Raw genomic sequence first — 14,357 nt, forward strand, 5'->3', positions numbered from 1 at the left:
GTCCAAGGTCAAACACGGCGATATAAATCGATGTTTACGTTTAGCATCGATGCCAATAAATCGTAGAGCATTATATCGATTAATCGATGTGTATCGATGAATCGTTACACCCCTACTTGACAGCACTAATATATTGCTTGTTTGATTAAAAAAAAAAAACTTACTCTGGTCCCCAATGGTGATCACCTCTGTGGAAAATGACCAGATTGGAATCTGAGTCAATGGCAAGTCCTGACACCTGACCCAGCTGAAGAGAATTCTGTGGCCATAGTGGGTCTTGCTCCAGATGGACATCTAAACAAATAGTTACAATTTGTAGATAGAATAAAATTACAGACATGAGGGACATTATTATTTTCAAGCTTGATAATAATAGTAGTACTAAATGTTTTCCCTATACTGGGTTTTCTCAAGCTACCTGTTTTTTGGTTAATTAAAGACTTTAAATAGCCCATAGATGTACTGAGTGTGAATGGTTGATTGTCTTATGTCCTTTTCAATGGAATGGACTGATAAGTCTCAGGTTACCCATCATTCTACTAAGGTCAAGCAGAATAAAAAAAACAGCCTACTGTATTTTGTGAACTATAAATCACAGTGTTTTTTATAGTTTGGCCGGGAGTGCGAGTTATACTCAGGAGCAATTTATGTGTGAAATTATTAACACATTACTGTACAGTCAAACCTCGGTTTTCGAACGTCCCGGTTCTCAAACAAATCGGAATTCGAACGAAAAATTAAAATTTTTTTTGCTTCGGTTGTTCGGAGGTGACCTGAAAGGACCCGAGAAAACCCGACCGCGCGAACCGGATGCTGACTGACTCCGTTCGTTATTGTATTTTCGTTACTTTGAGGATTGTATTAACCCCTAATCATGCCTCCAAAGAAAGCTAGTGGGAGCAGTAAAGCCATCCTAAAACACATAAACACTCTTAAAGCAATGCGACAGTGAGCGCCCGGCGCGCTGTGGTTGCGCGATCAGACCAAATTACGCTCCCTGCGCACTGAGGTCCACTTAAATTTTGGAAAGTACATCAGGACTTTAAAAATATTTTCTAAATTTCAGCTCTGTCACAATAATGCAACCAGCGCGGTGCAGTTGCGCGGTCGGCGGTGCGCTACGGTTACGCGTTTGGCGGTGCGCTACAGTTGCGCAATCGGACAAAAATGCGCAAATAAAAAAAATGCTTAAAAAAGACGTTTTGTTTGGTCTTGGAACAGATTAAAATGTTTTCAATTATTTGTAATGGGAAGAATTGATTCACAATTCGACCGATTCAGTTCTCGAACCGCCTTCTGGAACGGATTGTGGTTGAAAACCGAGGTTTGACTGTACATCATTTCACATGTTATTTTCACACTTAACCACATGAGGGAGCTCTAGGTCTGTGGAATAACTGGAACTGCAACTGACGATGAATCTGACGTACGCCACATAGAAGAGGAAGTGCTGCATCTTCTACTTCCGGGGTTTGCGGAGTTGTTTATAAATTGGATTTAATGATTTTATTATGTTATAGTTATTTGATATATAGTTTATATATAGTTATATAGGCCTGTGGAATAATTGGAACTGCAACTGACAATGAGTCTGACGTCAGCACCACATCTACTTCCGGAGTCAGAAGAGTTGTTCATAAGTGACACAGATGACAAAGATTTCGATGGATTTAATGATTTGGAGTGACGTGGATGGTTCGATAAACTTATTTAGTATGTTCTAGTTATTTGATATATAGTTTAGATATAGTGTAGGCCTGTGGAATAATTGGAACTGCAACTGACGATGAGTCTGACGTCAACACCGCATCTACTTCCGGAGTCAGCAGAGTTGTTTATAAGTGACACAGAGGTCTTCGACGGATTTAAAGATTTGGAGTGACACGGATGGTTCGATAATCTTGTTAGCATGTTATTTATGCTATAGTTATTCAAATAACTCTTAATATGTTACGTTAGGTACGTTCTCAGTTCCTTGTTTATGTGTTTATGTAACGTTAGCATACCACTCCGTTCAGCCTGTTGTTGCCTATTCTATTTTTATTTTAAATTGCCTTTCAAGATGACATGTCTGCTCCTGGTGTTGGATTTTATCAAATACATTTCCCCCAAAAATGCAACTGCGACTTATACATGTATTTTCATTCTTTATTATGCATTTTATAACTGGTGCGACTTATATTTCGGGGCAACTTAAAGTTCGGAAAATACGGTAATACTACCACTACTACTACTACTACTACTAATAATAATAATAATTCAAATAAACCCATTACAGAAAAAGTATGTTTAAAATCAAACCACAAAAGCGGAAAATTAACATGCAGTATCATAACATTCTCTTTATGATCCAGGCAGAGGAAAGATGAAAAAGGAAGAAAACAGGAGTGGAAACAAGAAAGATAATGAACATCACGTATAGAAGAGACAAGAACTTTGATGTATAGCACAGTCTCGAAGATATATTTGAATACTACAAAAGGTATGACTGATTATTTGAATTCCTACACCCATACACCCACCTTGTCTTTGAGACAGCAGTTTGCTTTTTGTCAGCTTGGGCACCTCAAGCTGATGGAATTTGTGGACTCTGTCCCTCATCAAAACAGGTTGCCTGTTGGTTTGGAGAGCTAGTGGAGGACCAGGAGAGCCCAAGTTTTTCTTTTGTATTAAGCTATGAATCTGAGACACCAGCTCTGGCTGGACCCTCTGTATCTTACTGGGGTTGTACTTTTGAATGTGTACTACATCCTTGTTTTGGCCTAGCAACTTGGACATTAGAGAATAGAGGTCACCTGCACAAACGGCAAAGGAAAGGAAGGAAATATAAAAAGATAAGAACAGAGGAAGCTTTGACACAGAGGCTTGTTTAGCTTTGCACAGAGGCAGAGGTGTTAGTCAGCTGTTTAAAAAAAAATATATTTTCAATTAATTGAAATGAGAAAATACTGCATAAAACAAATGTGAACTCATTAATTCAATTATTGCAATCAACAGAATTCAGAATCAACCTTCTGACTGCATAACAAGTGCAATGCTGCAGCAAGTTAAAGTCCTTTATCACAGGCAGACATTTCCTATTGTAGGTCATGAGGAGATTTATCACATCCTATTTACTGATAGAAAACCAGAGTAGATTCATGGGGCATTTTACGCAAAAGTTTTTAAACAAAAATAGAACAAACTTGACAAAACAGTGTCTCAAATTGGACCCACCCCTAAACTTAGACACATTATTGTTGCCGTATGAACAGTAGTAAAAAAAGAATAAAAAAAGTTAATTAATATGCCACTACTGGCAATACAACTCCAGAGTGAAAGGTGGAAATTTAAGTGGCAATACATGTCCAGAGTGGAAAGTGGAAATTTAAGTCCAGTGTGGACATACTACTCCACTAACAATCCTCAAAACAAAGATGGAGATATTTCTTTTTTTTCTAGAGTGTTTTCTTTTTTGCAGTCTATGTAAAAGTTTACCATTTTAAGAACATTTTGTGATCTGTATGAGAAATTTCATGAAAACACAAGGCGACATTCTCATGTAAATGTGGCCCAGGAAAACTGGCAAAAAAGGACAAAGATGAATGGAAAAGATACTGTCACTCCAAATTAGAGAAACATTACAAAGCAAGTCATATTCGTGAAAAGAGCAAACTCGTTTTTAATACAAAGAATGTGTGATGAAAATGTATGGTCACAAATTGTATCCGGGAGAACCTGTTGGATAATAAAATAATTATAATTATAAAAAATAATTATGTACAGCTTTTCAACCGTCCGAGTTTGGTAGAGTAATTGTTTTATGGAAAATAGCCATAATGTCCAACATTGTTGCGTAACCTTTAAGACAGAAATTGCACAATTCTAAAAGGATGAGTGACTCCCGTGTCATGTTTATTGACACAGATTTAGTAGAATGTGGGATTTCATACATTTTATTACGTCCCGTATTTTCCGCACTGTTAGGCGCACTTAAAAACTTAAAATTTACTCAGAAACCCACAGTCCGCCTTATAATGCAGAGCACCTTATATATGGATCAATTGATGAATTTGTTGATCCATACTGGTTGTACACAGCGCTCTGCCAAAATGTTTCAGTACGTTTTAGTACGACTAGTAAATTAGTAATAAGTTGGATCTCTAGCTAGGCTGCCCACAGACATTTACAGAGTTGTCCCGAAGGGCACTATGACAATGTGTTTTAGTCATTGTTTCGCTGAGAATATTCACCATTGTCCCAGTCTGAGTCAGATCTGAGTCTGATCTCAAACTCCACGGGATCTAACATACAGCCCCTGATTTGTGGATTGCTGCCCTTCTTAATGTTCTCCCCTTTCCACAAATAAACACTGGAGCTCTGACATTGTGACAATGTTCTGTGTTCAACAATCCAACAAAGGCGATTCCTCCCCCATTGGCTTATTTCACAATGGCGACCAGTATTACAAAGAGTTCTAATGGTTCATAATGACTTTCCTTAATGGATATGGAGACTACTGTGCTCACTGGAACAAAAAAAAATCATCATCACTGAGGTGTCATTATATGGTATTGGGTGTACAATTTAGATTTTTTAATCTATTTGGATGGAATTAGTCTTAATTTAAAATGTGAAAAAAGTGAAGCACTGTGAACACTTTCCAGTTACACTGGAATCACATTTTACTACATGCAGTATTGACATATAAAATTGCAAAGACTAGGAATGTACCTGTTGAATGTTCCATATGCATTATGGAGTTCATAGTGTCGGGACTAACAGCAATGGGAATATTGGCTTCAGGTGGAATGTGCTGAAACAATTTGGCAGAACTTTGCTTCATGCAGTTCATATATGGGATGGCGTGTTTGCTGTCCATGTAGTACATAATATAGAAATTGCACATTTCGTCATCAGAGGAACCCCTGTGGTAGAAATTAGAAAGAAAGAATAAAATCAAATGTAAATATAGTTAGGCATGTTAGTGTGTTATATGAAGAAAAATGTATTGCTGGATTACAAAAGGGAAATGATTGTTATGCAAAATCTGGTGAAAGCATCTCTTCATGTCTTCTGATTAATTATTGTATGTACATTTCCCATTCACATTTAAAAAAATGCATGGATGTAAATAAATCAGCCGATGACAATGTGCAGAATATTAGGATTTCTCTTTTATCCAAAATGCTATCATACTATACTAACTATATTTGAAGGTCACAGTAAGTGAAATCTTTCCCAGGTAAATTGTTTTATATCTTGTCTTCCCCATTGTATCGTACAATCACTGGAATGGAATGCAGAGCACAACTTACCCAATGTACGTTTCTTTGCTTCTGCCTTCACCAGTGAACATACATCTGGCTGCGAGCGTATCTCCATACTGCACATCCACATCATGGTTTGTAGGATAGAAAGCCTAGAGAGGGTTTTACAGTAGATCATGTGAGTGGTAAGTTATTTTCTTTGTCACGAGAATGATGCACTCAGTGGTGCAGCCATGTGTCAAACTGATTAACTATGTATTTGAGTTGGGGCTTTTATCACCTGCCAACAGATTAAACTGACTTTCTGAACAATTTATCTGAATTAATATATTTTTGAATTCCTGCCAAAACCATTACAGCGGGACAGGGTGGTTCATTGTTGTATGTTTTTGTGTGTGCGTGTGTGCATGTGCCTTGCCTATCAAACGTATTACCTACCCCTTAACCATTTGAACCCTAACCCTAACCCAGGGGTGGGCAAACTTTTTGACTCGCGGGCCGAACTGGGTTCTAAATTTGGACCGGAGGGCCAAACCAGGAGCAGATGGACGTAGTGTTTGTGTGAAGTAATATAAGCGACCTGTAAAGGTCATTGCATAAAAGATTTTGGCCTTTAGTAGGTAATAAAGCGTGGATATTCCAAACAAGTTTTTTGAAAACAAATGCATTTATTAACAGCATTAAAAAAAAAAAAGAAATTCACTAAAAAACTGCTATCGGTGATTCTCATAAAATACGACACTGTTATTATGAATAACAGTCTCCATCACTTCAGTGCCTGCAGGTCAGATTAATGAAAGATGTTTAGCTTATGAGATCACATCAAACGGCAAACATTCTGACCAAATATATCATCTTGAAGAATCGGTGAAAGCATACATCCAAATAAAGTACCGTTTTTTTCCGTGTATAGTGCGCCCCCATGTATAGTACGCACCCCTAACAATGGCATGCTGATGCTGGAAAAAAGCTTGTACCCATGTATAATACGCACCCAATTTTTATGAATTTTTTATATATTTTTTTTTAATTTTTTTTTTTTTTTTTTTTTTTTTAAGTCCCAAAGATCGTCACACACGCAGGGAGGCAATGGGTCCCATTTTTAAAGTCTTTGGTATGGTCTTAACTAGGCTGGATGTCATTTTTTTTGTTGGCGTTGATTTCTCCGACTGCCCCTAAACGCACCACCGCGCTCCGTGCGCACACGGCGGCTCTGTATGGGAGAGACGTTGAAGAGGCATAAAAACACCCTTGGAAACCAAAACTTGCCCCTCGTCGTGACTCGGAGCCGCAACAAATGTTTCGGATTTGTGTAGGGTACATTGTGGCAGACGGCAAACTAGCAGGTGATCGAGCGAGCGTCTGATACAAGAGCATTGCGGTCGTATGGAGCGTGTTTGAAATGAACAGCAGAGACGAAAGGAACAAGGCAAAGTGTTGTGAAATAAAATATTACCTGTAATACGCATTTTGTTATTTGCTGATTGAAACTGCTAATTAAACTGTGAATTGAAACTAATAGGTGGAGAACTGAACTCTCGCTCTTTATATAGCTGACGTGTCTTGCGCAACCGTTCTGCGCATCTGTAATGGCGGCCTCCGTATGACGTCCGGTCCGCGATGGAGATTAAAAAACAAACAATATTTGACAATAACACACCATCGAGGATTGCACCATCGCATCAAACGATGTGTCGTCAATTATGAATTTTACTAAGTGTGTTGGGCAGGATGGCTGAATGCGATGCGCGATTGACAACAAACAAGAAGAAAGGTGAGTTTTATTTCGGGGGAGATTTGTCATGTCTCGTCCCCAGTTTTGCTATGTGTCTAGGTTGCCATAGTTTCTGTTCGTGTCACCCCGCTCTTCCTGTGTCACCTCAATCGATGTAACGTGTTTTGTATTTAAGTCCTGTCTGCCCCTCGCTCACCGTTGGATCATTGCATGTGTTACTGTCATTCTGTTCCTGTCTTTGGTAATGTCACCCTGTCTTTTTGTTCCACGACTTTGTCGGTCAGTCCTGTTGTTGGTTTTGTTGTACCATGACTTTCTTTAAAAAAAAAATTAAAAAAAAAAAATAAAAAAAAAAAATTTAAAATTTTTTTTTTTGTACCCATGTATAATACGCACCCCAGATTTTAGGACAATAAATTAGTAAAATATTGCGCACTATACATGGAAAAAAACGGTAATCAAAGCGGCATAACGGTGAGGGGTATCTGAAAATCAGAGCAGTATTAACTCACAAACACCTGGTAACAGAGGTGAGGAAACGGGAAACACTTCCTTAAAGTAAGCCTTAAGAACTTTACAGGTTAAGATTAGTCGCAAACAGGTGGTGCATCAATGTTCTTGAGCATCCAGCATTGTTTGAAAATGAAAATGTTCGCTAGTTTCAATCCCTGCTATTTGTACGAATTATATTCAAAATGCATTTTTTTACAACAAACTTGAGAGCCTCCCCTTCATTTTCAGTGGGAGCAGTGTTGTTGGTCTTCCTTTTTTGTTAGTGCATCATAGTCTGGAGTAAAATTTGTTGTGGCAATTCTTAGGAGAGATCCGAGGTGTTGGTCCGTTTACCTCGATCTGTGAGGGGTTGATGTTGATGTGGCTGAACGTCACGTCGCGTACGTTGAGCCAAATTGGCCACTCTTTTTTAAACACTCGGCACTGTGTCCACCTTGCTTTTCCTTGGGCTCATTTTAATAGAAGGATTCCAGGGGAAAGTTTGTGGGTGGCTTTAGCGTAAAACTGTATCTGAAAGCTCAGCGCGCGAATTACAAGAATGCTGTTGTCACAGCCCACGCTAAATTCGGCACTGATACAAATAGAGCGCGAGTGCGCCATGTCCGTACTACTGAGTACGTACACGCACTTGTGAGTGTGCAACGAGCTTTCTGACACGGCTTCCGATAGTGAATGCGCAGGCGAGCGGTTCCCCATCTACTGGGGAAACGCAGTCATTGCAGGCAAAATGACCCAAACAAATGCTTAATAATACAATTTATTCAGGGTTGGCGGGCCGGATTAAACGGTCCCGTGGGCCGAATGTGGACCGCGGGCCGTAGTTTGCCCATACCTGCCCTAACCCCAACACCAAGCAAAGAAATTTATGGCTTTCTTCTTGCTATTCTGTCATAAAGGCAAGATGTGTTCAGTATGCGACTATTACATTACACATAAACAGATTACCTAACCTTAGCTGTGGATCTCTGCAGTTCATTCATAGTTATTATGGGGCTCTTGGCTGCATCTCTGATCAGTGCTTTCCTTGTTTAGGCTAATAGTTTAGTGGGGCGGATGAATCTTGGTAGGTTTGCGGTGGTCTGATACAATCTCCATTTCAATATGACTCATCAAGCAGTGCTCCGGGAGATGTTTACCTCATTCAGTGCCATTGACGGTTATAGACGTCAAATATGTTAACTGGGTTGGCAGTGAATGAGTTAAATCTTGCGTATCTTTTTATATCATGATGCGGCTTTAAACTTTAAACACAAATTTACCTCGGACCTGTCTGGTGTGTTTCTTGGTCTTCCTGATGCTGTTTACTCCCCAATATTCTTTTAACAGACCCCTCAGACAATCACAGAGCAGGCGCATTTGTATACTGAGACTTGATTACACACCAATTTACTATAATAATAATAATAATAAGTTTTAGGTTAACGTTATCATTAAGGAACCACTAAATTCTTCACATAAAACTGATTGAAGCCTAAAATGTGGGGGGGAAAAAGAAGTGAACTCTGAAGTCAGTTTGAGAAAATTTCAGATTCCCTACTTTTCTTACGTTATTTGTAAAAAAAACAAACTGTTTTGTGCAAAACTGTTATATACTCTATCTACCGACCTACCTACCTACCTACCTACCTACCTACCTACGCGCGCACAAACACATACATCTATCCATCCACACACACACGCACGCACACACACACCTACACACGCACGCACGCACGCACACACATACTGTATCGAAATTAAACAGTTGGGCAAATTTGCCATTAAACATGCCAAGTTCCCTCTTGTCATTGTCACGTTGCTTTTCTGCAATGATCCTGGCTTTCCAGAAAGCTCTAATTGTGCCTCATAAGCATGTCACTTTGTCTATGTCATTTTAGACGGTCCTAATGCTGTTTCCTTTGCACAAACGATAGTTTTTATTTGTCAATGGCAGCGGAGGTACGTACAGTATTTTCTGCACTATAAGGCACACTGCACTATAAGGCGCACTGGATTACCTTCATTGAATTTTTTATTTTAGAAATTATTTCATATATAGGGCGCACCGGATTAAAAGGTGCATAAAATAGAGCTACTGGATCAAACGGAGGTTGACTAGGGTTGCGGTATGCATCCACTAGATGGTACTGTGTTAAGCGGAATAAAAGGAATGTCAACCCAGTCAACGAGGTAAATTCCTACTCCCTTTCTGTAGGAAAGTTCCCGTTTTTTTCCATGTATAATGCGCCCCCATGTATAATACGCACCCTAAAAATGGCATGTCGATGCTGGAAAAAAGCTTGTACCCATGTATAATACGCACCCAAATTTTGACTCCTACTTAAGTCCGTAAACGTAAAATTATTTCAGAAAAAAGATCATCTTTGGGAACAACCGGATGTTGTTCTGCCGGTCAGTATCACTGTGCATGCAGTAGCAAACTCGATAGTGAAGAAATATGTGAGACTCTCAACGGGATCACCAATATTTGAGTGATGTTCCAGTTATTTATCACAATTATTTATTATTATATTAATCCATCCATCCATCCATCCATTTTCTGTACCGCTTAGTCCCCACGGGGGTCGCGGGCGTGCTGGAGCCTATCCCAGCCGTCATCGGGCAGTAGGCGGGGGACACCCTGAACCGGTTGCCAGCCAATCGCAGGGCACACAGAGACAAACAACCATACGCACTCGCACCTAGGTTCAATTTGGAGTGCTCAATCGGCCTACCAAGCATGTTTTTGGGTTGTGGGAGGAAACCGGAGAAAAGCCACGCGGGCCCGGGGAGAACATGCAAACTCCACACAGGGAGGGCCGGAGGTGGAATCGAACCCGCACCCTCCTAACTGTGAGGCGGACGTGCTACCCAGTGCCGCACCGAGCCGCCTATTATAATAATAATATATATAATATATATAATAATTATTTATTTATTATTCAATTGTCATGGTGATCTTTTTGGTGATTTCTTAACTAGGCTGGATGTATTTCTTTTGTTGCCGTTGATTTCTCCGACTGCCCATAAAGACCACCGCGATCAGTTAGGTTAAAATGAAAAGAGAGCAAAGTGACGTGCGGACATTTGAAAAAGGCGGCTCTGTATGGGAGAGAAGTTGAAGAGGAATAAAAACACCCTTGGAAACCAAAACTTGCCCCTCATCGTGACTCGGTGCCGCAACAAATGTTTCGGATTTGTGTAGGGTACATTGTGACAGCAAACGAGCAGGTGATCAAGCAAGCGTCTGATACGAGAGCATTGTGTTCGTATGGAGCGTGTTTGAAGTGAACAGCAGAGAAGAAATAATCAAGGCAAAGTGTTGTGAAATAAAATATTACCTGTAATACGCATTATGCTATTTGCTGATTTAAACTGCTAATTAAACTGTGAATTGAAACTAATAGGTAGAGAAGTGAACTCTCGCTCTTAATATACAGTGCCTTGCGAAAGTATTCGGCCCCCTTGAACCTTTCAACATTTCGCGACATTTCAGGCTTCAAACATAAAGATATAAAATTTTTATTTTTTGTCAAGAATCAACAACAAGTGGGACACAATCGTAAAGTGGAACGAAATTGATAATTGATGGACAATTTAAACCTTTTTAACAAATAAAAAACTGAAAAGTGGGGCGTGCAATATTATTCGGCCCCCTTGCGCTAATACTTTGTAGCGCCACCTTTTGCTGCAATTACAGCTGCAAGTCGCTTGGGGTATGTCTCTATGAGAGACACATCGAGAGACTGGAATTCTTGGCTATTCTTCCTTGCAAAACAGCTCAAGCTCAGTGAGGTTGGATGGAGAGCGTTTGTGAACAGCAGTCTTCAGCTCTTTCCACAGATTCTCGATTGGATTCAGGTCTGGACTTTGACTTGGCCATTCTAACACCTGGATACGTCTATTTGTGAACCATTCCATTGTAGATTTGGCTTTATGTTTTGGATCATTGTCCTGTTGGAAGATAAATCTCCGTCTCAGTCTCAGGTCTTTTGCAGACTCCAACAGGTTTTCTTCCAGAATGGTCCTGTATTTGGCTCCATCCATCTTTCCATCAATTTTAGCCATCTTCCCTGTCCCTGCTGAAGAAAAGCAGGCCCAAACCATGATGCTGCCACCACCATGTTTGACAGTGGGGATGGTGTGTTCAGGGTGATGAGCTGTGTTGCTTTTACGCCAAACATATCGTTTTGCATTGTGGCCAAAAAGTTCGATTTTGGTTTCGTCTGACCAGAGCACCTTCTTCCACATGTTTGGTGTCTCCCAGGTGGCTTGTGGCAAACTTTAAACGAGACTTTTTATAGATATCTTTGAGAAATGGCTTTCTTCTTGCCACTCTTCCATAAAGGCCAGATTTGTGCAGTGCACGACTGATTGTTGTCCTATGGACAGACTCTCCCACCTCAGCTGTAGTTATCTGCAGTTCATCCAGAGTGATCATGGGCCTCTTAGCTGCATCTCTGATCAGTCTTCTCCTTGTTTGAGATGAAAGTTTGGAAGGAGGGCCAGGTCTTGGTAGATTTGCAGTGGTCTGATACTCCTTCCATTTCAATATAATTGCTTGCACAGTGCTCCTTGAGATGTTTAAAGCTTGGGAAATCTTTTTGTATCCAAATCCGGCTTTAAACTTCTCCACAACAGTATCTCGGACCTGCCTGGTGTGTTCCTTTGTCTTCATGGTTCTTTCTGCGCTTTAAACAGAACCCTGAGACTATCAAAGAGCAGGTGCATTTATACGGAGACTTGATTACACACAGGGGCATTCTATTTATCATCATCAGTCATTTAGGACAACATTGGATCATTCAAAGATCCTCACCGAACTTCTGGAGTGAGTTTGCTGCACTGAAAGTAAAGGGGCCGAATAATATTGCACGCCCCACTTTTCAGTTTTTTATTTGTTAAAAAAGTTTCAATTATCCAATCAATTTCGTTCCACTTCACGATTGTGTCCCACTTGTTACTTACTTTCGCAAGGCACTGTACCTGACATGTCTTGCACATCCGTTCTGCGCATACTGTCATGGCGGCCTCCGTATGATACCCGGTCTGCAATGGAGATTAAAAACCAAACAATATTTGACAATAACACACCATCAAGGATTGCACCATCGCATCAAACGATGTGTCGTCAATTATGAATTTTACTGACTGTGTTGGGCAGGATGGCTGAATGCGATGCGCGATTGACAAAAAACAGGAAGAAAGGTGATTCCAAGTTTTATTTTGAGGGAGATTTTCTTCAAAAATTGTTGTACTCATGCATAATGCGCACCCCAGATTTTAGGACAATAAATTAGTTAAATTATGCATATTATACATGGAAAAAAACTGTATACGGTTTGGCTTCTTACTTGTTCCAGCAACCCTACTCATTTTTTATGGTCATAAACTTTCTTTAATTTAAAATAAAAAAGCAAGTGCGTGCGTTGATGCATAATGCGTTGATTAGCTTTGATGACGGGCTTGTGTTATGTGCTGCGGTGGGGAGGGGGTGTGTGTTTGTAGTTCACTGTGCTTGTCTCGCGATAGGCTTACCTGTATGTCAATCAAGCGATGGGATTAAAGTGATTTGGTTTGGCTTCTTGGTCCAGCAACCCCACTCGTTTTTGCTGGTAATAAACTTTATTTAGTTTAAATGAAAGAAGCGAGTGCGTGCGGTGATGCATAATGCGCCCTCTCGAGAGGGGCTGGACTCTCTTCCACTCTGGAGTTGCCCATGGTGAGAGGCATCGAGCAGGTGTGGGTATACTTATTGCCCCCCAGCTGGGCGCCTGCACATTGGGGTTCACCCCGGTGAACGAGAAGGTAGCCTCCCTCCACCTTCAGGTGGGGGGACGGGTTCTGACTGTTGTTTGTGTCTATGCACCAAACGGCAGCTCAGAGTACCCACCCTTCTTGGAGTCCCTGGAAGAAGTACTGGAGAGCATTCCTTCGGGGACTCCATCGTTCTACTGGGTGACTTCAATGCTCACATGGGCATTGACAGTGAGACCTGGAAGGGCGTGATTGACCTGTGAGGGTCTGCTGGGAACGTCTGGCAGAATCCCCTGTCAGGAAGAGCTTCAACTCCCACCTCCGGCCGAGCTTTTCCCACGTCCCGGGGGAGGCGGGGGACATTGAGTCCGAGTGGACCATGTTCCACGCCTCCATTGTTGAGGCAGCCAACCGGAGCTGTGGCCATAAGGTCGTTGGTGCCTGTCGTGGCGGCAATCCCCGAGCCCGCTGGTGGACACCGGCGGTAAGGGATGCCGTCAAGCTGAAGGAGTCCTATTTTGGCCTGCGGGACTTCGGAGGCAGCTGACAGGTACCGGATGGCCAAGCGGAACGCGGCTTCGGCGGTTGCTGAGGCAAAAACCCGGGCGTGGGAGGAGTTTGGCGAGGCCTTGGAGAATGACTTCCGGATGGCTTCGAGGAAATTCTGGTCCACCATCCGGCGTCTCAGGAGGGAGAAGCACTGCACCGTCAACACTGTTTACAGTGGAGATGGTGTGCTGCTGACCTCGACTCAGGACGTCGTGAGTCGGTGGGGAGAACACTTCGAAGACCTCCTGTGGAAGCAGGGCCTGAAGACTCTGATGCAGACTCTCTAATCTCTGGGGTCGAAGTCACTGAGGTAGTTAAAAAACTCGTTGGTGGCAAGGCCCCGCGGGTGGATGAGATCCGCCTGGAGTTCTTAAAGGTTCAGGATGTTGTGGGGCTGTCCTGGCTGACACTATGCCTCTACAACATTGCGTGGACATCGAGGACGGTGCCTCTGGATTGGCAGACTGAGGTGGTGGTTTCCCTCTTTAAGAAGGGGGACCAGAGGGTGTGTTCCAATTACAGGGGAATCACACTCCTCAGCCTCCCTGGTAAGGTCTATTCAGGGGAGCTGGAGA

General features: G+C 41.6%; 1 protein-coding gene across 5 annotated transcripts in view; it reads right to left on the minus strand.

Moving 5' to 3' along the window:
* Positions 1-14,357, minus strand: part of pam (peptidylglycine alpha-amidating monooxygenase) — a 112,770-nt gene that overhangs the window by 21,572 nt on the left and 76,841 nt on the right. For 3 of the 5 annotated variants that reach the window (XM_061293145.1, XM_061293146.1, XM_061293147.1), the window contains 5 exons: positions 12,463-12,525; positions 5,298-5,401; positions 4,714-4,907; positions 2,523-2,795; positions 165-294 (listed from right to left, as the gene is read on the minus strand). In XM_061293145.1, the coding sequence (XP_061149129.1) occupies positions 165-294; positions 2,523-2,795; positions 4,714-4,907; positions 5,298-5,401; positions 12,463-12,525 (764 nt within the window). The remainder of the gene's footprint in view (positions 1-164; positions 295-2,522; positions 2,796-4,713; positions 4,908-5,297; positions 5,402-12,462; positions 12,526-14,357) is intronic. The other 2 variants (XM_061293148.1, XM_061293149.1) reach the window with 2 other exon arrangements.

Source organism: Syngnathus typhle, linkage group LG12 (assembly GCF_033458585.1).
Source record: "Syngnathus typhle isolate RoL2023-S1 ecotype Sweden linkage group LG12, RoL_Styp_1.0, whole genome shotgun sequence".
NCBI classification, from domain to species: domain Eukaryota; kingdom Metazoa; phylum Chordata; class Actinopteri; order Syngnathiformes; family Syngnathidae; genus Syngnathus; species Syngnathus typhle.